The sequence below is a fragment of the Scyliorhinus canicula genome, chromosome 6 (genome assembly GCF_902713615.1).
Source record: "Scyliorhinus canicula chromosome 6, sScyCan1.1, whole genome shotgun sequence".
Taxonomy (NCBI): Eukaryota; Metazoa; Chordata; class Chondrichthyes; order Carcharhiniformes; family Scyliorhinidae; genus Scyliorhinus; species Scyliorhinus canicula.
This window is the reverse complement of record NC_052151.1, coordinates 69,547,095-69,572,742: the sequence shown is the minus strand read 5'-3', so window position 1 is coordinate 69,572,742 and position 25,648 is coordinate 69,547,095. Positions and strand designations below refer to the sequence as shown.

General features: G+C 46.1%; 1 protein-coding gene across 3 annotated transcripts in view; it reads right to left on the bottom strand.

Annotated features, from left to right (window-relative positions):
* eif2b4 (eukaryotic translation initiation factor 2B, subunit 4 delta) overlaps positions 1-25,648 on the bottom strand; it is a 77,347-nt gene that overhangs the window by 12,447 nt on the left and 39,252 nt on the right. For all 3 annotated transcript variants that reach the window (XM_038799468.1, XM_038799466.1, XM_038799467.1), the window contains 3 exons: positions 12,919-13,010; positions 11,849-11,963; positions 942-1,018 (listed from right to left, as the gene is read on the bottom strand). In XM_038799468.1, the coding sequence (XP_038655396.1) occupies positions 942-1,018; positions 11,849-11,963; positions 12,919-13,010 (284 nt within the window). The remainder of the gene's footprint in view (positions 1-941; positions 1,019-11,848; positions 11,964-12,918; positions 13,011-25,648) is intronic.

Genomic DNA, 25,648 nt, shown 5'->3' with positions numbered 1-25,648 from the left:
CCACCACATCGGGGTTCCTTTACCAAATCATTTCTGCTGGGCAATTTTGCAAAAAGGTTTCTCAGGGAGGGAGAGGGGGGGGGGGGGGGGGGGGGGGGAGAAGAGAGAGAGGGTTAAAGTGAAAAGTTTGAACACAGTGTCAGGTTGGCGGCTCTTTATCTCGTGGGTACTTCTATGGGCTTTTCTCAAAGTTGGGTTCTCAGCAACCTCTTCAGGTACTTTTGTGATGGCAACACGTCAGAGGTGACCCTGTGGTGGGAGGGCAGATGCCAGCTTCCAATCTTTCAGATTCAAGTGAAAAAGAGCAAAAGGCTATAAACAGCACATCCACATGCATGCCCCTGCACATTGATCCTCAAATAGTTCTTGCCACTGTTCAAAAGAATTGCTTTTTCACTGTTATATGATTGCCTCGATTTTGTAGCGTCCTGTCAGTTTCCATCTGCCTCCGCAGCTCTCACCTTCCCCAGAGGTGCTCATGGTTGCCCCTCCCATGGGTCCCTCCAACTGCCCTCCCAGACTATCTGCCACCTGTAGCCTCAATTATACAGTGATAATGAAGGCAGCCTGGCGAATGGTCATCTCCCACAAGATTACAATGAAAGGTGCACTTCTGGCACAAGTGGGGTGGGGACTTGTAAACATTGTTTTTAAAGTGGAGAAAATTCTGGCCTTTGTCCTCCCTTGAGATACGCATCGAATAGATCAAAATTCCTGCAAACTCTTTTCAGAGCTGTAGGAACTTCTATACAATTAGTTATTTAAGTGGCTACACCCTTTTAAATTTAACCTACATCACTCTTTTTACACACAGGCACATATCAGTCCTGTGAATTTTTAATACTGGGTCATGATTAAATAACTGCATTTAGTACCAGAAACCATTTCACACTTTTAGCGAGAACAGATGTTTTCTACAGATGACTAAAGTAGAGAAATACCTGATGTCTGGCTTCAGTTTATTGACCAAGTCCCTTGATAACTCTTGACGAGGAGGAGTTGAGTAATCGCGGATGACCTGAAGCAGGGCCAAAAATACCATATTCAGCTTCAGTGTGAAGAGGCTGGCCGCATCACACATTTTAAGATCTATAATGTGCAAAATTACCTTTAGGCATGCCTACTTTTATAAGATATCATGTGAGGGAACAGACAAAAATACGTAAAATCAATCAGAGCATTTTTCCAGGATTGATGCATTACGGTCCCTAAATAATCCCAGTGATATAGAATGATGCTGTTCACTTTGTTTTACCTCAGTCTACACTACTGATTATGTTTGCACTGTACAAGTCTGATAGTAGTTTACCATTGCTGTGCATTTCTTTCTCAGAAGAGCTATATATTTGCCAATGATACACATATATAGATTTTTCAGTTGTGGGTCGAATTTCAAGAGCAAATGATTGGCCAGTGGAGTATCACTATTAATCATTGGGCAGGGCCAAAGTTTTTACTTGTACTCCAAATGAAAGTAAGTGTGATCCAAAAATATTTCATTTCATGATTTTTATTTGCATTGTGTCAAAGTTCCTTTGGTCAAAGTTCAAATCCCTCAACTGGGAAAGTCTCCTGAGCAACCTACTGGGTAAAGAGACAGTTTTGTGTGTGGCAATAAGCAATATAAATAAGGGGCGCGATTCTCCGACCCCCACGCCGGGTGGGAGAATCGCGGGAGTGCCGGGTGAATCACGCCACGCCGCCCTGGCACCCGCACGCGATTCTCCCATCACCCTCAAAACGGCGTGTCGCGTTTTGCGACAGGCCGCTCGGAGAATCGCAGCTCCGGTCGAGCGGCGATTCTCCGGCCCAGATGGGCCGAGCGGCCTGCCGAAACCGACTGGTTCACGCCGGCGCCAACCACACCTGGTCGCTGCCGGCGTGAACAGCGCGCAACCGCTGCGTGCAGGGCCTGTGGGGGGCGGAGGGAGAATCGAGCACCAGGGGGGTGCTCAGGAGGGGTCTTGCCCGCAATCGGGTCTCTGAAAGACGCACTCTTTTCCCTCCGCCGCCCCGCAAGATCAATCCTCCATGTCTTGTGGGGCAGCGGAGGGGAAGACGGCAACCGCGCATGCACGGGTTGGCGCCGGCCAACCTGCGCATGCGCGGGTGACGTCATTCAGGCGTTGCCGGGGCAGCACGGTGGCACAGTGGTTAGCACTGCTGCCTCACGGCGCCGAGGTCCCACGTTCGATCCCGGCTCTGGATCACTGTCTGTGTGGGGTTTGCACATTCTCCCCGTGTTTGCGTGGGTTTCGCCCCAACAACCCAAAGATGTGCAGGCTAGGTGGATTGACCATGCTAAATTGCCCCTTAATTGGAAAAATGAATTGGCTAATCTAAATTTATTTAAAAAAAAGAAAGAAAAAAAAATTCAGGCGTCGCCAGCCGCGTCATTCAGGCAGCGCGGTTTTGACGCAAGCATCAAGGCCCGGCGCGCGAGATTGACGCGCCGCCGCTCCTGGGGGGGGGGGGGGGGGGGGGGGGGAGAGAGAGAATAGGGGGCGAGGAGCGGCCTCCGACGCTGGAGTGAAACACTCCGGTTTTCACTCCGGCGTCGGCACTTAGTCTCCCTTTGGGAGAATTTCGCCCAAGGTCTTAAGTTCAAATCCTGAATTAGCTAAATCAGCCCAACAGTTGGGATGGTACTGCTACTAAGCCAGGAAAGGAAAACAGAAATCAATCAGCCAGATTCGTGCTCTCAGGAGAGAGACAGAGAACCTAGTGGAGTGGTGTAACAACAACAAACACTCCCCCAATGTCAGCAAAACTAAAGAGTTGGTCATTGACTTCAGAAAGCAAGTATCGCAAACACCCCTGTGTGGCGATAGTTAACAGCTTCAAATTCCTAGGTGTGCACATCATCAACAATCTGTCCTGGTCCACCCACGTCAACGCTACAAACAAGAAAGCACAACAGCGCCTTAACTTCCTCAGGAAACTAAGGGAATTCAGCATGTCCACATTGACTCTTACCAATTTTTATAAATGCAGCATAGAGAGCATCCTATCTGGCTGCATCACAGCATGGCAACTGCTTGGCCCAAGACCGTAAGAAACTACAGAGTCGTGAACGGAGCCCAGTGCATCACGCAAACCCGCCTCCCATTCATTGACTGTGTCTACACTTCCCGCTGCCTTGAGAAAGCATGCAGCATAATCAAAGACCCCTCCCACCCGGGTTAGTCACGCTTCTAACTTCTTCCATCGGGCAGAAGATACAAACTAATAATAATAATAATAATCGTTTATTGTCACAAGTAGGCTTCAATGAAGTTACTGTGAAAAGTCCCTAGTCAACTGTTCAGGGAGGCCGGTGCGGGAATTGAACCAGCGCTGCTGGCCTTGTTCTGCATTACAAGCTAGCTGATTAGCCCACTGTGCTAAACCAGCCCCAAAAGTCTGAGAACACGCACTAACAGGTTCAAAAGCAGCTTCTTCCCCAGCTACCAGACTCCTAAACAACCCACTTATGGTCTAAACTGATCTCTTCACACATCTTCTCTACTGAGTAGCACTGCACCCCATATACTCACCCGATGTCTGTGTCTATGTATTTATTTAATATTTATATATGTCCTATTTTTTTTTCATATATGGAATGATCTGTCTGGACTGTACGCAGAACAATACTTTTCACTGTACCTCGGTACATGTGACAACAAAACAAATCCAATCCAAATCTTGATTACTACCAGTTGATTCCTACTTAAAATGTAAACAGATGGTTGTTGCAAAGCAAATGATCAATTTCAATGGTAATAGTCTCCATTTGCTCATAATTTCCTATTTATGTGTTGTTTCTTTAATGTCTTAAAGCTTCTGTCTATCACTTAACGTGAGATAATTCTCTTCAGACTCCTATTTATTGACTACAGCTCCGCCTTCAACACCATAATCCCAGCCAAGCTCCAAAACCTAGGACTTGGCTCTCCACTCTGCAACTGGATCCTTGATTTTCTGACCAACAGACCACAATCAGTAGGAATGAACACCAACACCTCCTCCACAATAGTCCTCAATACCAGTGCCCCGCAAGGCTGCGTACTTAGCCCCCTACTCTACTCCCTGTACACAGACGACTGCATGGCAAAACTTGCTTCCAACTCCATCTACAAGTTTGCTGACGATACGACCATACTGGGCCGGATCTCGAATAACGACGAGTCAGAATACAGGAGGGAGATAGAGAACCTAGTGGAGTGGTGTAACGACAACAATCTCTCCCTCAATGCCAGCAAAACTAAAGAGCTGGAAGCAGAGTACTGTACACACCCCTGTCAGCATCAACGGGGCCGAGGTGGAGATGGTTAGCAGTTTCAAATTCCTAGGGGTGCACATCACCAAAAATCTGTCCTGGTCCACTCACGTCAACGCTATCACCAAGAAAGCACAACAGCACCTATACTTCCTGAGGAAACTAAGGAAATTCGGCATGTCCACATTAACCCTTACCAACTTTTACAGATGCACTATAGAAAGCATCCTATCGGGCTGCATCACAGCCTGGTATGGCAACTGCTCGGCCCAGTACCGCAAGGAACTTCAGAGGGTCGTGAATACCGCCCAGTCCATCGCACAAACCTGCCTCCCATCCATTGATTCCATCTACACCTCCCGCTGCCGGGGGAAAGCGGGCAGCATAATCAAAGACCCCGCCCACCCCATGTCCTGCATTAATATGGCCACCTACCACTTAAAAATTGTGTTTCTTTGTCTGTCTCGCCCCTATTCACCTTTATTGAAACCTCCTTTAGTTCTTGTTGATTATTTTATTAATTCTGACTGGGCCAGCATTTGTTGCCCATCCCTATTTGCCCTTGAACTGAGTGGTTTCCTTGGCCATTTCAGAGGGAGTTAAGAATCAATCACGTTACTGTGGATCTGAAGTCACATATAGGCCAGACCAGGCAAGGACAGCAGATTTCCTTCCCTCGAAGGAATTAGTGAAACAAATGGGGTTTATACGACAATCGATGACAGTTTCATGATCACCATTATTAAGACTAGCTTTCAATTTCAGATTTTTATTAGTTGAATTTAAATTCCACCAGCTACCTTGGTGGCATCTTAATCCATGACCAGAGTATTAGCCTAGGCTTCTGAATTATCACTATAGCACCATCTCCTCCATAAATTCAGGTATTTAGTTAGACCCACTTTTGCTCTCTTTCATCGGGGCACTGGATGAGATCAAAATAGAAGAGAAGGGACAGAATGACTGGTAGAAGTAGTTAAGCCAACTGGTCCAGATGAAGTGCATCCTAGATGGCTGAGGGAAAAAAGGGTAAATGTCGAAGAAGTGCTCACACAATCTTCCCATCTTCCTTAGATACCGGGGTGGTTTCAGAGCTCAAGAGAACTGCAAAACTTACAGCCTTGTTCAAAAAGGAGGGATAAACCTGACAACTACAGGCCAGTCAATTTAACCCAGGTGGTGGGGAAGCTTATGGAAACTAAATTCCAGGGAAAAATTTACATCACCTTGGACAAATCTGGACTAAGGAGAGCAAGCATGGACTTGGTTGACATACTGGACTGAGGTCACAGGGAGGGTGAATGAGGGCAGCGTAGTTGATGTTGCTCACTCGGCTAAATCGCTGGCTTTTAAAGCAGGCCAGCAGCACGGTTTGATTCCCGTACCAGCCTCCCCAGACAGGCGCCGGAATGTGGCGACTAGGGACTTTTCATAGTAACTTCATTGAAGCCTACTCGTGACAATAAGCGATTTTCATTTTCATAGGCATTTGATTAAGTATCATATTTTGATGGTTGGCAAAATTGAAGCAGCATGGATAAAAATTTGGTTAAAGGACAGAAATGCTGGGCTGAATGGCAGTTTTTCGGACAGGAGTGGGTATGTACAACAGTGTTCGCCACGGATTAGTTCTTGATGCACAATTAATCACTCAGACTTGGGGGCACAACACTCAATTCAGAAATTTGGAGATTATACGAAATTTGGAGTGCAGCAAAGAGTGAAGATCGTCATAGGTTTAGACATGAAATGGACAGATCAGTGATACGTGAAATTCAATGCAGTAAAGTGTGAGGTGGTAGATTGCAGTGGGAAGAATGGAACGAGACAATACAAGATAAATGGTACAATATTAAAGGGGGTGTAAAGGTGTTTGTGCACAAATCTTTGAACGTGGCAAGACAGGTTAACAAAGCAATTCATAAAGCATATGGGATGCTGGGCTTTATAAATAAATGGAAAATGTACAAAGGGAAGTTATGCTAAACAAATATAAAACAATAGTTTGGTTCCAATTGTTGCTCAATTTTGGGAATCATGCTTAAAGAAGAATGTCAAGGCCTTAGCAAGTACGTCAAGACTTTGGAAAGGGTACAGAAGAGATGTACTAGAATGGTTGCAGGGATCAGGCTCATTGTTCCATGGATAGATTGTAGAACCTCAGAGTGTTCACCATAAAACAGAGAAGGCAAAGCAGACATTTAGTAGAGGTTTATGAAGGGTTTTGAGAAGAGTAATATGGAGGAACTGTTTCTAATGGGAAACATAAACTAATTCAGAGGTCACAGATTTATGGCGATTGATAAAACAAATCAAAGTAAATCTTGATTGCCCGATCAATATAAATATTGGACTTTGTCTGCCCTTGATAAAAGCCTGTCTGATCTTCCACCACTACCTCCGGCACTCAACTCTGCAGTCGCCTCCCCAGGGCCTTCGCCAGAACTTTAGTGTCAGTGTTTACACGTGAGATGGTTCTGTATGAAACGCACTCCATCAGGTCTTTGTGTTTTTTAGGGATCAGTGATATCTAGGCTTTTGCCAGCGTGGTTGATAGCAAGTTGTTGAACATCTTCTGCAAGTGCGGGGCCAGAGCTGTCGCAAGCTACTCACAGCATCAAACAAGATCAATGACAAAGAGTCATCCAGACTCGAAATGTTAGCTTCCTTCTCTCTCCACAGATGCTGTCAGACCTGCTGAGATTGTCTAGTATTTCCTGTTTTAGTTCCAGATTCCAGCATCCGCAGTAATTTGCTTTTAAGATCAATGAGGCCTTCGCAACTTTCCACTGAGAGCTGTACACCTCTGAGCCCCTGGATGGGGACTCAATTATGAGGGTATTTCCCGAGGTGGTTCTTTTGTTTTGGGTGAAGCTGAGTTTGTTAATTTAGCGGTCGATTTCCAGGTTAAAAGGGCAAAAGTTAACGTTTCTTAGAGGAGAGCCACCTCTTCCCCACTGTCACCAGACTCCTAAATGGCCCTCTTATGGACTGACCTCATTAACACTACACCCTGTATGCTTCATCCGATGCCAGTGCTTATGTAGTTATATTGTATATCTTGTGTTGCCCTATTATGTATTTTCTTTTATTCCTTTTTCTTCCCATGTACTTAATGAACTGTGGAGCTGCTCGCAGAAAAATACTTTTCTCTGTACCTGGGTACACGTGACAATAAACAAATCCAATCCAATCCTTTTGCCCGACTGTTCATCACATCACCACCATCGGAAGTCAAATATCCCATTCTCTTTTTTTCCAATTAAGGGGAAATTTAGTGTGGTCAATCCACCTTCCACTGGGCAGCACGGTATCACAGTGGTTAGCACAGTTGCTTCACAGCTCCAGGGTCCCAGGTTCGATTCCCGGCTGGGTCACTGTCTGTGCGGAGTCTGCACGTTCTCCCCGTGTGTGCTCTTCGGGAGGGTTTAAACTAGTTCAGCAGGGGATTGGGAATCTGAATTGTAGCTCCAGTACACAAGAAGCTGAGAGTAGTGAGGTCATGAGTAAGGTTTCAAAGTTGCAGGAGTGTACTGGCAGGAAGGAAGGTGGTTTAAAGTGCATCTACTTCAATGCCAGGAGCATCCGGAATAAGGTGGGTGAGTTTGCGGCATGGGTTAGTACCAGGGACCTCGATGTTGTGGCCATTTCGGAGACGTGGATAGAGCAGGGCGAGGAATGGTTGTTGCAAGTGCCGGGGTTTAGATATTTCAGTAAGTTCAGGGAAGGTGGTAAGAGAGGGGGAGGGGTGGCATTGTTAGTCAAGGACAGTATTACGGTGGCTGAGAGGACATTTGATGAGGACTCGAATACTGAGGTAGTATGGGCTGAGTTAAGAAACAGGAAAGGAGAGGTCACCCTGTTAGGGCTTTTCTATAGGCCTCCGAAAAGTTCCAGAGATGTAGAGGAAAGGATTGCAAAGATGATTCTGGATAGGAGCAAAAATAACAGGGTAGTTGTTATGGGGGACTTTAACTTTCCAAATATTGACTGGAAACACTATAGTTCGAGTACTTTAGATGGATCCGTTTTTGTCCAATGTGTGCAGGAGGGTTTCCTGATGCAGTATGTAGGTAGGCCAACAAGAGGCGAGGCCGTATTGGATTTGGTACTGGGTAATGAACCAGGACAGGTGTTAGATTTGGAGGTAGGTGAGCATTCTGGTGATAGTGACCACAATTTGATTACGTTTACTTTAGCGATGGAAAGGGATAGGTATAAACCGCAGGGCAAGAGTTATTGCTGGGGGAAAGGCAATTATGATGCGATGAGGCAAGACTTAGGATGCATCGCCTGGAGAGGAAAACTGCAGGGGATGGACACAATGGAAATGTGGAGCATGTTCAAGGAAAAGCTACTACGTGTCCTTGATAAGTATGTACCTGTTAGGCAGGGAGGAAGTGGTCGAGTGAGGGAACCATGGGTTACTAAAGCAGTTGAATCACTTGTCAAGAGGAAGAAGGAGGCTTATGTGAAGATGAGACGTGATGGTTCAGTTGGGTCGCTTGAGAGTTACAAGTTAGCTAGGAAGGCTCTAAAGAGAGAGCTAAGAAGAGCTAAGCGAGGACATGAGAAGTCTTTGGCAGGTAGGATCAAGGATAACCCTAAAGCTTTCTATAGGTATGTCAGGAATAAAAGGATGACTAAGGTAAGAGTAGGGCCAGTCAAGGACAGTAGTGGGAAGTTGTGCGTAGAGTCCGAGGAGATAGGAGAGGTGCTAAATGAGTATTTTTCGTCAGTATTCACACAGGAAAAATACAAAGTTGTCGAGGAGAATACTGAGATACAGGCTACTAGACTAGAAGGGCTTGAGGTTCATAAGGAGGAGGTGTTAGCGATTCTGGAAAGTGTGAAAATAGATAAGTCCCCTGGGCCAGATGGGATTTATCCTAGGATTCTCTGGGAAGCTAGGGAGGAGATTGCTGAGCCTTTGGCTTTGATCTTTAAGTCATCTTTGTCTACAGGAATAGTGCCAGAGGACTGGAGGATAGCAAATGTTGTCCCCTTGTACAAGAAGGGGAGTAGAGATAACCCCGGTAACTATAGACCAGTGAGCCTTACTTCTGTTGTGGGAAAAGTCTTGGAAAGGTTTATAAGAGCTAGGATGTATAATCATCTGGAAAGGAATAATTTGATTAGAGATAGTCAACATGGTTTTGTGAACGGTAGGTCGTGCATCACAAACCTCATTGAGTTCTTCGAGAAGGTGACCAAACAGGTGGATGAGGGTAAAGCAGTTGATGTGGTGTATATGGATTTCAGTAAAGCGTTTGATAAGGTTCCCCATGGTAGGCTATTGCAGAAAATACAGAGGCATGGGATTCAGGGTGATTTAGCAGTTTGGATGAGAAATTGGCTAGCTGATAGAAGACAGCTGATGGGGCAGCACGGTAGCATGGTGGTTAGCATAAATGCTTCACAGCTCCAGGGTCCCAGGTTCGGTTCCCGGCTGGGTCACTGTCTGTGCGGAGTCTGCACGTCCTCCCCGTGTGTGCGTGGGTTTCCTCCGGGTGCTCCGGTTTCCTCCCACAGTCCAAAGATGTGCGGGTTAGGTGGATTGGCCATGCTAAATTGCCCGTAGTGTCCTAAAAAAGTAAGGTGGGGGGGGGGGGGGGGGGGGGGGGGGGGTTTGTTGGGTTACGGGTATAGGGTGGATACGTGGGTTTGAGTAGGGTGATCATTGCTCGGCACAACATCGAGGGCCGAAGGGCCTGTTCTGTGCTGTACTGTTCTATGTTCTAAAGAGTGGTGGTTGATGGGAAATGCTCTGACTGGTGTCCAGTTACTAGTGGTGTGCCACAAGGATCTGTTTTGGGGCCGTTGCTGTTTGTCATTTTTATAAATGACCTGGAGGAGGGCGTAGAAGGATGGGTGAGTAAATTTGCAGATGACACTAAAGTCGGTGGAGTTGTGGATAGTGCTGAAGGATGTTATAGGTTACAGAGGGACATAGATAAGCTGCAGAGCTGGGCTGACAGGTGGCAAATGGAGTTTAATGCAGAAAAGTGTGAGGTGATTCATTTTGGAAGGAATAACAGAAAGGCAGAGTACTGGGCTAATGGTAAGATTCTTGGTAGTGTGGACGAGCAGAGAGATCTCGGTGTCCATGTCCATAGATCCCTGAAAGTTGCCACCCAGGTTGAGAGGGGTGTTAAGAAGGCGTACGGTGTGTTAGCTTTTATTGGTAGAGGAATTGAGTTTCGGAGCCATGAGGTCATGTTGCAGTTGTACAAAACTCTGGTGCGGCCGCATTTGGAGTATTGTGTGCAGTTCTGGTCGCCACATTATAGGAAGGATGTGGAAGCATTGGAAAGGGTACAGAGGAGATTTACAAGAATGTTGCCTGGTATGGAGGGAAGATCATATGAGGAAAGGCTGAAGGACTTGAGGCTGTTTTCGTTAGAGAGAAGAAGGTTAAGAGGGGACTTAATTGAAGCATACAAGATGATCAGAGGATTAGATAGGGTGGACATCGAGAGCCTTTTTCCTCGGATGGTGATGTCCAGCACGAGGGGACATAGCTTTAAATTGAGGGGAGATAGATATAGGACAGATGTCAGAGATAGGTTCTTTACTCAGAGAGCAGTAAGGGCGTGGAATTCCCTGCCTGCAACAGTAGTGGACTCGCCAACACTAAACGCATTCAAATGGTCATTGGATAGGCATATGGACGATAAGGGAATAGTGTAGAGGGACTTTAGAAGGGTTTCACAGGACGGTGCAACATCGTGGGCCAAAGGGCCTGTACTGCGCTGTAATATTCTATGTTCTAATGTACACCACCTTCAGCTGTATCAGCCCCAGCCTCGCACACCGAGTCAAGGCATCTCTGGGCAGCACGGTAGCACAAGTGGCTAGCACTGTGGCTTCACAGCGCCAGTGTCCCAGGTTCGATTCCCCGCTGGGTCACTGTCTGTGCGGAGTCTGCATGTTCTCCCCGTGTCTGCGTGGGTTTCCTCCGGGTGCTCCAAAGACGTGCAGGTTAGGTGGATTGGTCATGCTAAATTGCCCTTAGTGACCAAAAAGGTTAGGTTATTGGGTTACAGGGATAGGATGGAAGTGAGGGCTTAGGTGTGTTGGTGCAAACTCGATGGGCCGAATGGCCTCCTTCTGCACTGTATATTATATGTACCCTCTGCAGCAGCTCGCACCACAAACTCTCCTCCAGCACCACCCCCAAATCTTCCTCCCACTTTGCCTTAACCCCTTCCATGGACACCCCACCCTCCTCAAAAACGCTACCGTAAATCGCCGAGACAACTCCCCTCTCCAACTCCCGCTGACAGCACTGCCTCCAACAACGAAGAGGCAAGCGCTAGCTCTGTGTTAAATCTACCCAATAAAAAAGACAACCTGTCATTGCAAGGACCTACTAGTTGGCTGAAATTCATCAGTACACAGGAAGAAATAACTGCATTTGCAAGCTCAGGAACTTGAAGGCCACAATATTTTGGTACGGCTTTCAACTAACCGATCTCACCTCAGAGAACCAATAAATGAGATAAAAAGAAAAAGAACCATCTATTAAAGGCAAAACCACATCTTTGGTGTTGTCTCTTCTGCAGGAGGTAGATTTGCTGTGTTTCATACCTGTTTAAAAGCATGTAGTAATGCTATACATCGTGCATTGGACCCTATGATAATGCCTTGAGAGTACTGCAATCCGAGGCGTACAATAGCAGGGTGAAGCACAGTTGAGGGGATGCTGCAAAGAATCAAAAAACAAATAAGAATGCAAGTGCCAAGTGCTTTGGTGAACAGTGCTAAAGTTATGCAATGAGCTGAAGGCCTACATGTAATCTGAGGTTTTACTACACCAGCAAAACTAATTGCTGAACATGATCAGTGTGGTAAAAAACACAATATTTAAGTTAGAATTAGCATTCTGTTGATTGATGGAAAATAACATATCTAGATGTCTAAAACCTAGCAAAGGTGAAGCTCAGTTGAAGTAGGCATAATCTTTACTTTGCTACACGGCAAATGATACAAATTTTGCAATAGGTACCTAAAGTTCTACAACTCTGTATAAGTATGAGCTTGCTGACAGCAAGTTACAATCCACCCAAACCCAACCTCCGAAAGACAAAAAAAAACATGGGTTCACATTTTCAACATCAAATTACCATTTCAGCTGTGCCACTGTAAAAGATGGTCTGAGAGAGGTCTAGCAGGGAGGCATGTCATCATTGGTTTGGCTTTCCTGCATCTTCTTGAAGTCAGTTTCACAGCTATACTAGCAAGGTGAACCCAGCTATCTTTCCAGGCATGACAGTGCCATTCTCGGGAATGGAATTAAATCATTATAAGTCAGATTGTTAAATGCTGTGGAACTCGTACTCGAGATTCTCAAACTTATATCTAGAAATTACATGGGAAATGCTTCATGAAAATATACAAGCTTTGCATAGGGTTTCAACTGGAAATGAAATTTTAAAACTGTGCCAAAGGACTCTTTTGTAAAGCCAGAAAGTATGCTTGAAGCAGCTTTGTGATTGAAAATGAATCCAATGATATGGTGCTCCACAACAGTGGGGGAGAAAAACGGTTGTCAAAGGCGTAGTCTTTGTAAGCAGATTCTTTATGGCTTCAACCCAACCACAATAATTTCTGGTACTTCATTCAGCAATAAAACAATACATGAAGGCAAACCTACTTACGTCAGCTGTTGAGTCAGTGGCATTTTGCGACTGTACTGGTGTAAATGTAGAAAGAGAATGTCTTTGCTGCCATAATCCTGCCTAAGTGGAACCTATAATAAACAAAGATAATTTAAGTACCTGCTTATACTGTGAAGTAAAATTTACTCCTTTTAATATCAAACCAAAATCAACACATTAATACTGCCAATAAAAGCACAGTAGGAAGTCTTACAACACCACGTTAAAGCCCAACATGTTTGTTTTGAATCACTAACTTTCAGAGCACTGCTCCTTCATCACCTTCACCTGAGAAAGGAGCTATGGTCCGAAAGCTAGTGATTCAAAACAAATCTGTTGGACTTTAACCTGGTGTTGTAAGACTTTTTACTGTGCTTACCCCCAGCCCAACGCCGGCATTTCCACATCATGGCTTCCAATAAGAGCACTAATGTTCAGGTAGAACTTCAGACCTTCTTTACAGAAACAATTCTTCAATTTTACTATCTAGAACACAGTTTTGCATGTTCCTGACGTGTGAACAGTTGTTTTTCATAATGATTAGAATTTGCAAGAATATTGATGCATGTGGATATAATGCACTGTCTGCACATTGTCATTCCCTGGTGAACACATGAGCACTACTGCACTAAGGAAGAATATCACTGACTAAAATTGAAATCAAATAAATTTATTTTAAAGAATGTTGCATAGGGGTAAAATCCAACAAATATTCAAAAAAAGTAGTGCATGGGAATTCTTAATGGTGAGCTTAAAGGCAGTTTTTTGGATTCTATTCACTCTTTCAAATTGCATGTTAAATCAACATTTTTTTTTAAAAAGGTAATGAGTCTTGTTTGGTTCTTCCAAAAGCACTTAGTCTCCAGGAACAGCATGAATTTTACTGATGATCAAGAGTAGATTGATTGGGCTGTAAGTGGTTAGGATAAATTTGTTCTGCTTTTGGTACACAGGACATAACCGGGTAATTTTCCGCATTGCTGGGGATGTCTATGTTGTCGCTGTACTGGAACAGCTTGGCTAGGGGTGCAGCAAGTTCTGGAGCACAGGTCTTCAGTACTATTGCCAGGAACCACAGCTTTTGCAGTAATCAGCCGTTTCACATTTGAGTGAATACGATTGGCTGAAAGACTGGCACATATGACGCTAGGGGCCTCCAGAAGAGGCCGAGGATGGATTATCCACTGGGCACTTCTGCTGAAGATTGCTGCAAGTGCTTCAACTTCATCTTTTGTGTTGGGTGCCCCCAAAGGTTGGGTGGCGTTACTGTGTTACGGGGATAGGGTGAAGGTGTGGGCTTGGGTAGGGTGCTCTTTCTAAAGAGCCGGTGCAGACTCGATGGGCCGAATGGCCTCCTTCTACACTGTAAATTCTAAGACTCTATGATCATTGCGGATGGGGATATTTGTGAAGCTTCATCCTCCAGTGGCAGGACTGGTTGTGGGAATGCTTAGCTCTGTCTATTGCATGTTGCTTACATACATAGTCCTGTGTTGTATCTTCACCAGGTTGAAACCACATTTTTCGGCATGCCCGGTGCTGCTCCTGGCATGCCTTCCTGCACTCTTCATTGAACCAGGGTTGATCCCCTGGTTAGGTGGTAATGGTAGAGTGGGGGATATGCCGGGCCATGTGTTTACAGATTGAGGTTGAGTACAATTCTGCTGCTGATGACCACACGCCCTCACGCATGCCCAGACTTGAGTTGCTAGGTCTGTTCTAAATCTATCCCAATTAGCAGGGTGAGTGCTACACTACATGATGATGGGTATCCGCATTGTTTAGATGGAACTGTGTCTCCACAGATATTGTGCAGGGTCACCCCTCCCAATACCGTGGACAGATGCATCTGCGGCAGCCATGTTGGTGCAGATGAGGTGTCATACACTTTTCCCTCCAGTTAGTTTTCTCACCACCTATCACAGACATAGTCTAGCAGCTATGTCCTGTAGGGTTTGGCCAGCTCCATCAGTCATGGTGTTACTGAGCCACTCTTGTGATTGGCATTAAAGTCTCCCACCAGTGTACATTCTGCACCCTTGCCACCCTCAGTGTTCTGCAAGCAGTGTTCAACATGGAGGAGTACTGATTCATCAGCTGGGGTCATCAGCTTAGGGGTTGGGAGGAGGGGGGGAAAGCAATGGTGGCATAGTATGTGGTAATCAGCAAGAGGTTTCCTTCCCCATGTTTGACCTAATGCCATGAGATTTCATGTGATCCATAGGTGATGTTGAGGACCCCCAGGGTAGCTCCCTCCTGACTGTGTACCACTTCTGCTGGGTCTGCCCTACCGGTCGGACAGGACATACCTGGAGGTGATGACGGGTGGTGTCTGAGACATTATCTGTAAGGTGTGAATCCATAAGTATGCCCATGTCAGACTGTATCTTATTGTCTGTGGGACAGCTCTCCAAATGCAAGTAAGGAGGACTATGCAAGATTGGCAGGGTTTAGTTTGGAGTTGTCCTTTTCGGGGACAACCTGGTTTCATTTCACATTGACGTTTTTAACTGTAGGAAACAACTGGGTGGGAAAAGAGCGTTTCGGAGTCAACCATGTTGCTGTGGGCCTGGAGCCGCATGGACAGCAGATTTCCTGGAACACAGTCCTGGAACGCCCTCCCTAACAACACTGCGGGTGAACTTGCATCATAGGGATTGCAGCAGCTCCATCAGAAAGCTCACCACCATCATCTACCGGCACGGTAGCACAGTGGTTAGTACAGTTGCTTCACAGCTCCAGGGTCCCAGGTTCGATTCTCGGCTGGGTCACTGTCTGTGCGGAGTCTGCGCATTCTCCCCGTATCTGCGTGGGTTTCCTCCGGTTTCCTCCCACAGTCCAAAGATGTGCAGGTTAGGTGGATTGGCCATGATAAATTGCCCTTAGTGACCAAAAATGGTTAGGTGAGGTTACGGGGATAGGGTGGAGGTGTGGATGCTCTTTCCAAGGGACGGCGCAGAATGGCCCCTTCTACACTGTAAGTTCTATGTCTATGTCTATCTCAAGGGCAGTTAGGAATGGGCAATAAATGCTAGCCTAACTAGCAAAGCCCACATCCCATAAATTAATTTTTTAGAAGTTGCAATTATTGGGTCCAGTTGCTTCAGATCATAACTATTACTTTTTTTCTAGGTTCTGATAATGATTTAGGTTTTGCCACTTCAACCATTCAACCATTGTTTCTTTATTTGTTCCAATACCATATTTTGCCTTGTAGTATCATCCCCTTTATCACTTAATTACTCTTAACTTTCCACCTCATCAGAGACCTCCCCTTTTGGTCTTTCCTCTCCTCCTCCATCTGTCCTCCCCTACTTTTTCCCCAGCTCCAAATAGCTTATCACTAATTTCCTCACGTTCTGATGAAGTCACCAACCAGAAACATGAACTGTTTGTCCTTTTTTCTTTCGTCCATGAGATGTGAGCATCGCCGGGTTGGCCAGCACTTATTACCCATCCCTGAGGGCAATCAAGAGTCAACCACTTTGTTCTAGATCTGGAGGCACATGTCGGCCAGACCAGGTCAGGACAACAGATTTCCTTCCCTGAAGGACATTAATGAATCTGATGGGTTTTTGCAACAATCGACAATGGTTTCATGGTCACCTTTTGATTCCAGATTTTTATTGAATTCAAATTTCACCAACTTCCACCACCTCCTCTCACCATGGGCAAAATTCTCCGACCCCCAGCAGGGTCGGAGAATCGCCGGGGCCGCCGAAAATCCCGCCCCCGTCGTGGCAGAAATTCTCCGCCACCCGGGAATTGGCGGGGGCAGGAATCACGCCCCGCCGATCGGCGTGACGTCTGCGGCAATCGACGAGGCCCCTGCGGCGATTCTCCGGCCCGCGATGGGCCGAAGTCCCGCCGCTGTGAGGCCTCTCCCGCCGCCGAGGTTTGAACCACCTCTGGTGGCGGCGGGATCAGCGGTGGGAGCGGGCCCCTGGGGTCCTGCGGGGGGCACGGGGCGATAGGACCCCGGGGGTGCCCCCACGGTGGCCAGGCCCGCGGGGGCACTCTTTCTCTTTCGCCGCCGCCACGGCCTCCGCCATGGTGGAGGCAGAAGAGAATTCCCCACCGGCGCATGCGCAAACCGGCGAAGGCCTTTCGGCCAGCCCCGGCGCCGGGCCTGAAAGGCCACTGATGCCAGTTTTGGCGCCAGTCGGCGTGGTGCAATCCGCTCCATCGCGGGCCTAGCCCCCAAAGGTGCGGAGAATTCCGCACCTTTGGGCAGGCCCGACGCCGGAGTGGTTGGCGCCACTCCCCTAAGCCGGGACCCCTGCCCCATAGTTCCTCCAATTTCTGCTTTTAGTGCTAATATAAGTTTTGACATCACAGGATTTACAGTGCAGAAATAGGCCATTCGGCCGATCGAGTCTGCACTGGCCCTTGGAAAGAGCACCCTACTGAAGCCCATGCCTCCACCCTATCCCCATAACCCAGTAACCCCACCTAACATTTTTGGACACTAAGGGCAATTTATCAAGGCCAATCCCACTAACCTGCACATCTTTAGACTGTGAGAGGAAACCGGAGCACCCGGAGGAAACCCACGCAGACACGGGAGAATGTGCAGACTCCGCACAGAAAGTGCACATTCGAAACCAAGAATCGAACCTGGTACCCTGGAGCTGTAAGTGCTAACCACTATGCTACCATGCTGCCCCCACTGTGCCTTCGTGCTGACATGAGTATTATAGACCATTTATAGTTTAGCATATCGTCCCAGTTATCTTTAGTAGATTTCCAAATAATTTCTGACGAACGCAGTGCTAGTTCCTCTAGTTAGCGACTATCAGTACGAGCTCAGTGATTGAAAATCAGTCAAAACAGCAGTTCAATAAAGCTGCATTCACTCACCTGTTTCTCCCTATAAAGTGGGCGCATTCTCAGAGGAATTAAAGGGATGGATAATATAACTGTGGGAGGGAGAGTCATCACCAACATTCGCTGGAGCAACAAATGAAGGTGACTTGCAAAAAATAATTGATAGAGATGATGGAATTCAATTGCAAGAAAATGTAAATTATGGTAACGACATAAGAAAAGGACATTCCCGTATGCAACATCACAGTAAATGGAAGCAAGTTCGAACACGTCAATCAAACTATCTAGAAAGCACAAAAACATTAAATGTCAAAAGCAGTACTGGAATTCAAAAATGGGTTGGACAAGCCAAAAGAATCATCACAACATTCAAAGAAATGTCAGTTTGAGTCTTGAAAAGAGGATTCAAGAGTACTAAAATGTTGTGTCTCATCAGTGATGAATCATGAATGTGAGGCATTGGGAAACAGAAAATCAATAGCTTTGAAATGTGATGCTGAAGAAAGATCCTAAAGCTAAGGTGGGCAGAGAAAAGAAGTAAAGAACTACTATATGAGGCCAGAAGAAGAAGAGAACTCTTAAACAATTTCAAAGAAAGACAAATAGGAGTTCTGTGAACATGTTATCCATGCAAACAGTTGGAGTACCTAATCTCCACTAGAAGGATTGAGAGAAAAGAGCAAGAGGCATTTCTCGAAGGAAGGAGCTCAACCATCAGAACTCCAATAACAGTGGTGCCATGCTCACAAGTTTTGGAAGACCTTGGCTACCTACACCAGCTGGGTGTGGCATTTACACAATGAAGATGCAACATTTTGATATGAATTATTAACTCAACATAATATTCCTGACAAAAGCACTATGTACATCTAACTTTTGTGTGGAAGATTAAACATTTTAAGTTACCCTGAATAAAACGAACAGGAGCTTGGCTGAGTAGCAATGACCAAAACAGCGTGAGCAAACAATGAATAGATAAATACATTAAAAAGATGCAATATTACAAGTAAACTGCAAGATACTAATAAGAATATAGTGAACCCGGAGACAAGAGACATTAAAATTAAACCAGAAATACTGCAGACGCTGGAAGCCTGAAATAAAAGCAGAAAGTATTGGAAATACTCAGCAGATCCATGAGCATCTACGGAGAGAGAACCAGCGTTAATGTTTCAGGTCGAATGTAACTTCTTCATAACTGAAGGAACATACAAATGTGATGGGTTTTCTGCTGTTGAAAGAATGGGTAGAAGGAAAACAAGAAGGTTTGGGTTAGAGGGCAGAGAGAGTAAAGACAAAGATGTCATGGAACAAAAGGAAGCGAGGATGGTTGCAGTAGAGTGTGCGTGAATAGTAGAGTAATGAAGCAAAAGCATGAAAACGTTAAGGCCAGCACACAACATCAAAAAATGAGTCAAGACGAGGGAACAGAGTTGATGGTCTGAAATTATTGAGTCCTGAAGAATGTAAAGTGCCTAATCTGAAGATTAGATGCTGTTTCTCATGGTAGTGTGGAGCTTCATTAGAACATTATAGTAAGCTGAGGACAGAGATGTGAGTGTGAGAGCAAGATGGAGAATTAAAATGGCACCTAATCAGGTCATTCTTGCGGACTGAACAGAGGATGTTCTGCAAAATGGTCACCCAATCCGCATTTGATCAATGTAGAAGGGACAACATTGTGAACAGCGAGTACAGTAAATTGAAAGCAGTATATCACTGCCTCACCTGCAAGTGACATTAATGTAGCCAGCAAGAAACAATATTAGTACGAGCCGAACAAATTGGGTGAGCTAGTTATATGCATATTAATAGTTGCTTTGTAGCCGAGTACTGCTAAAAAGAGATGCTGTTGAAACTTTTTGTCTTGCACTCAACAACTGGACAAAGGCAAGAGTGCCAAATTTCAAGGGGAGCAACAATTTATACTGTACAAGAAAAGGGTGCTGACTGGTTGGCAAGTCAACTCTGATTGGCTGAAGCGTTTTTAAAATATTTTTATTCAGGGAATATTCAATTTTACAACATACAAAAAAGACAATCAAGTTTATACAATTTTTATAAAACTACCCCTACACCTCCCTCATTTATCCAAACCCCCACCCCCATCTATTGGCTGACGACTACCAGCTCTTTAAAGGTAATAAACGGCATCCACCTTGAATAGAACCACTCCTCCGACACTCTAATGGCTTACTTGATTTTTCCAAATGCAGGAACTCTGACAGATTCCCCAACCATACTGTAGCCTTCGGAGGGCCTATGCCCTCCACCTGAGCAAAGCCCGCCTCTGGGCTATAAGAGAGATGAAGGCCAGAACATGAGCCTTCTTCCCCTCCTGCAACCGAGGAAGTGTAGAGAGTTACTCCTGAAGAACGTTCTGTACCTGGAAATATTTAAACCCATTCCCCCTCAGGAACTGGAACTTCTCCACCAGCTCCTTCAGCCCAGCGAATCTATCCTCCCCGAACAAATAGCTAAACCTCTCGACTCGCTCCCTCTCCCAGATCTCTTCAATGAATCCACCCCGGCCGGTATAAATCTAAGGTTCCTCCAGATCGGTGCCATTAGCGACATAGATTTCAGTTTGAAGCACAGACTAAATTGGTTCCATATTCTCAGAGAAGCTGTTACCACTGGGCTCGTAGAATATTTGATGAGCGAAAACAGAAGAGGAGCTGTACTAAGTGCCCTCAAACTTGAACCTACACACAAGGCCTCCTCCATCAGACCCCAAACTGACCCTGAGTCCACTACCCACCCCCACACTTTCTCAATGTTTGCTGTCCAGTAATAATTCATCAAATTCATCAATTAACCCCCCCAGCCACGCAATTGCCTATCCCTCTGCAGGAATGCCCACTACTCCCAGGGGAGGGGAGTCTTACCTGCACCTGGGAGGGTCTTACACAAAAGTCGAGATCAGTTTGTTAACTCTACCAAAAAACGGCTTCAGCAGAAAGATTAGAAGCCACAAAAATGCAAATACGATCCTTGGAAGAAAGTTCATTTTAACCATCGGGACGCTTCCCGCTAATGATAACAGGAAGGCATCCGGAATGTCTTCAAACACGCCTTCACGTCCTCTACCAGACTGGCCAGGTTGAACTTGTACAATAAGGCCGAATCATGAGTCACCCGTATCCCCAGGTACCTAAACCTAGTCCTGTTCAGCCGAAACGGCAATATCTCCACATCAGCTCCCTTCCCTGGAGGTTTCACTGTAAATACTTCACTCTTGCCCACATTCAATCTATATCCTGAGATGGAACCAAACTGCCTCAACACTTCCATTATCATCCCCACATTAGCGAGTGGGTCCATAAGATATAACAATAAATCAGGCGCGTACAGTGTTACGACGGTCTGGGCGAGTGCACGGTCAGTTCAAGCCCCACAGACCCCGGAGTCCCAACATAACTGCATTAACCAATAATTCGTGACCATCTCAGTAGGTCTGACAGTATCTGTGGAGAGAGAAGGGAGCTAACGTTTCGAGTCTGGATGACACTTTGTCAAAACTAGAGAGATCTGGAAACGGGGTCAGAGTTATACTGTAGTTGATGATGGGGGTGGGGGTCGTGGAGCAGTGAGGTTGGATAGAGGGTCAGCTATAGGTGAAGATAGAAAAAGAAAGGAATGTAAATGGGGGTGATTAAGACTAAGAAGGGTGCTGACAGTGGCACATAAAGAGATTAGAATGCGTGAATAGCAGAACAAAGGTGACCAGTACGTAATAGCAACTGTGAATATTTGGCCAAAGTGGAGTGGGGGGGAGGGGAGGTGAACAATGGTGAGGGAAAAACAAATCAATGGAAGAAATGAAAATAAATTGATAGAAATTAAAAACTGGGTACCAGTGGTGGAGAGATTTCACAGTCTGAAGTTGTTGAAGTCAATGTTAAGTCCGGAAGGCTGTAACGTGCCTAATCGGAAGATGAGGTGCTGGTCCTCCAGTTTGCGCTGGGCTTCACTGGTATATTGCAACAGGCCAAGGATGTGACATGTGGACGTGAGAGCAGGAAGGCGAGTTGAAACGGCACCAATAATTTGTGTCTCCCGAAGATCTTTAACCCTTGATTGCTCCAATGAGTTACAGACAGCAGATTTATAAAATATTGACAAACTGTTTATTAATAATGATGTGGAGATGCTGGCGTTGGACTGGGGTGAGCAGAGTAAGAAGTCTTACAACAACAGGTTAAAGTCCAACAGGTTTGTTTCAAGCACTAACTTTCGGAGCGCTGCTTCTGCACTGCTCCTTCACCTGAGGAAGGAGCAGTGCTCCCAAAGCTAGTGTTTGAAACAAACCTGTTGGACTTTAACCTGGTTGTAAGACTTCTTACTGTTTATTAATAACAAGAGGAAAAGATGAATGTGTAACGAAATAACACAACAATGATCTACCAATCTACCTATTCCCAAAACCTGGACCATCCTCCACCCAGACACACAAGGCAGACACATGGTAAGAGTAAGGGAGGATAAAGAAAATGGGGATTAATGGGGAAGGTTTGAGATGACTCTTCGCTGTTGCGGTTGCAGCCTCTGGGAAATAGAAGTTACTCAAGAAGTTCAGGTTGGTACAGTTCCATCCTTCGACAACCAGGTGGCATTCTACCCAAGTGTTCCAGGTCGGTGCAATTCCGCCCTTCCACCACCAAATGGAGCTTTACACAGGATTTGGTTGATGTGCATCCACCCTTCTCCCACCAGATGGAGCTCCTGCCTCCTTGAGATATGACTGGGCTTTAAATCTGAGTTTGCTGCCCTTTCATTTGCCTGGTTTCTGTGCACAAATGCCAGCTGTATTTTAAAGAATGCTCAGTTCGCGCTCCGCCCAGCCTTCCAGGCAGAGGATTAAAAGGTTACAGATCTGTGAGTGACTGCTCCATAAACTCGAGTGTGGTCTGTCCTCTCACCAGGAGAGCCTTCACAGAACTAGCTTGGAGGTTTTGGATATCGTCTGGCTGAGAGAGAAAGGGCAGGAGAGAGACAGTGTCTTCCAGCTGCAACCTGGCAGAAACCTTTCCAGACAAAATAGCTGACATCAGCTTTGACGAAGGGTCATCTGGACTCGAAACATTCTCTATTTTCTCTCCCTACAGATGCTGCCAGGCCTGCTGAGATTTTCCAGCATTTTCTCTTTGGTTTCAGATTCCAGCATCCACAGTAATTTAACTTTATTCAGAGAGATCGGCTTATATAACCCACATTCCATGGGATCTTTATCCATCTTTAGGCTTAAGCAAATGGATATCTGTGCCAGAGTGGCCGGCATCACCCTGCAGGACAGAGAATCGTTAAACATGTCCAACCAACTCTGTTGCAAATGTTTTATAAAATTCCACTGGGAATTTGTCCGGGCCCGGTTCCTTGCCCGGACTGCACAGAACAGATACATTTCATAATTTCCCCCAGCCCGAGAGGCGCAGCCAGTATCTGCCCTCTTTCCCTTCCCACTGATGGGAAAATCAACCCATCCAAGAACTGTACCGTCGTCAAGTCTTCCTCCCGAGGCTCAGAACTATGTAGCTCCTGGTAAAAGGTCTCAAATACCCCATTAATCTTTTCTGGATCAGAAACCAACTGTCCCCTCAGGTCCATAAGCTGAGTTATCTCCGGAGAAGCTGCCTGCTGCCTTAACTGGTGAGTCAATTAGTGACTGGTCTTCTCCCCATACTCCCCTCTCGCAGGACAAAGTTGGCAACTGCTTTCCCCGTCGACACCAACTCAAACTCCATCTGGAACTTCTTCCTCTTCGCCAACAGCTCTGCTGTTGGGGTAGCAGAGTATTGACTGTCCACTGCAAGAATAGACTCCATCAATCTCTGCCTCTCCTTTAATCAAAATTAACTCCCCCTAAAAACTGCCTTTAATGCCTCCCAGAACGTGGAAGGTGAGACCTCCTCATTCTTATTAAACTCCACAAAACTCCCAATAGCAGAAGCTATCCTCTTGTGCATCCCTTTGTCTGTGAGCAGTGCCGTATCCAGCTTCCACGGGGGTCACTGCACGAAGCCCTCCTCCAAACCCAAATCCATATAAGGCGGAGTGGGATCAGATATGAATAGTCCGCCCACACTACCCCGGGGAATAAAGAGTTACACACTACAAAGAGGTCAATGTGTACATGTGAAAAGGCAAACTCTTTCTCCCTCGGGTATCTGAATCTCCACGGGTTCACTCCCCCTATTTGCTCCAATGGCAGCTCTTTCACCACCCCTGATGTCATAACCATTTGGGATTTGGGGCACAACCTATATAATCTGGGATCAAGCACACAATTAAAGTCCCCCCCCAGTGTGGCATGTATACATTCACCAAGACCACCAGAGCACCCGCCAACACCCCACTCACTATCACATCTCTCCCTGCTGAATCCACCAAACTATTACTCACCGATAAAGCAACCCTCTTATTAATCAGCACGGGGGGGGGGGGGGGGGGAGAGAGAGAGAGAGAGAGAGAGAGAGAGAGAGAGAGAGAGATCCCCTCGTCCTCATGTCAAAGCTCGAATGGAACACCTGTCCCATCCACCTCTTCCTCAGCCTCATCTGGTCCCAAACTTTCAGATGTGTCTCCTGCAAGGAAGCAACGCCAGCTTCAAAATGTTTAGATGGGCAAACACCCAAGAACTGGTCAATTTTACCCCCTTAGGTTCCAAGTAACCACCCTGGTTGGAGGTCTCCGGCAAACCGCACCCCCTCCCCCACTCTGCTCAGCCATATCTTACCCGCAAGGATGTCTGTCCCTGCCCCCGACCCCCTCAAACGGCAAACAAAAACCCTCCCCTCTCCCATCAAGCCCCACCCCATCTCCATCCCAAACAAAGAAAACCCACCCAGCATAGGCTTGTTACCTCAACGAAGGAAGAAAACAAGCCCACTCCCCTCTCGCCGCAACCAGCCGTGGCTCCCTCCCCCACTTCACCCACGTTAACTAGCATATTTACCAGCAGGGTGACCCCCACCTGGGGAAAAGTGAAAGTTATATATTCAATAAATCCACAAACAGCTCCCTTACCCGAACTCAAGTTTAGTATTGAACTTTATACAAACCCATCCCCACACTCACCCCCATCGCTCCCCGACATTTCCAACAATGAAGGGACAAAAAAAACAAAAACGCAAAACCCTGATACAAGATTAAAGACAAAACAAAAACATGTAGATTACACATAGCTATAAAAAGAACAAAACCCCACCATTCAGGTGAAACCAACTACTTCATTCAAACATCCCACAGTCCATGTTTCTTAACAAAGTCATTGGTCTCCTCCAGCGTATCAAAGTAATGGTCCCCGTCTCCAAGCGTTACCCGCAGGCGAACCGGGGAAAGAGCAAAGAAAATTAGAAAACCCAAATTAAAGGAGGAGGTAAGAGTACAGGTTAACAATGTGGCGGATGGTTACCAGAAAATAAAGGTGAGGGACAGAAGAGGAATGCTCCAAGGAATTAAAGCAGGGAAGGGAAATTTAACAGTGGAACAAATTTAAACGCATTGTAATGCACAAAGCGTTCGGGACAAACTTAGTGAGTTAACAACGCAAATAAAAACAAACGGGTATGATTTGGTGGCAATTAGTGAAATATGGTTATAGGGAGACCAGGGATGGGATTCTCTGACCCCCCCGCCCCGCCGGGTACGGGAGAATCCTGCCCCAGGAATGGGAATTGAATTGTCAAGGGTACACTGTATTTCGAAAAGATTAACAGAAAGGAAAACGAGGTGGCATAGCCCTACTGGTGAGGAAAGGCATCAGTGCTGTAAGGAGAAATTAAGTAAGCACTGAAGGGCAAGATGTGGAATCAGTCTGGGTAGAAATAAGAAATCGCAAAGTCCTTGGCAGGAGTAATCTACAGGTCCCCAAACAGTAGTTTTGCAGCGAGGCACTGTAAAA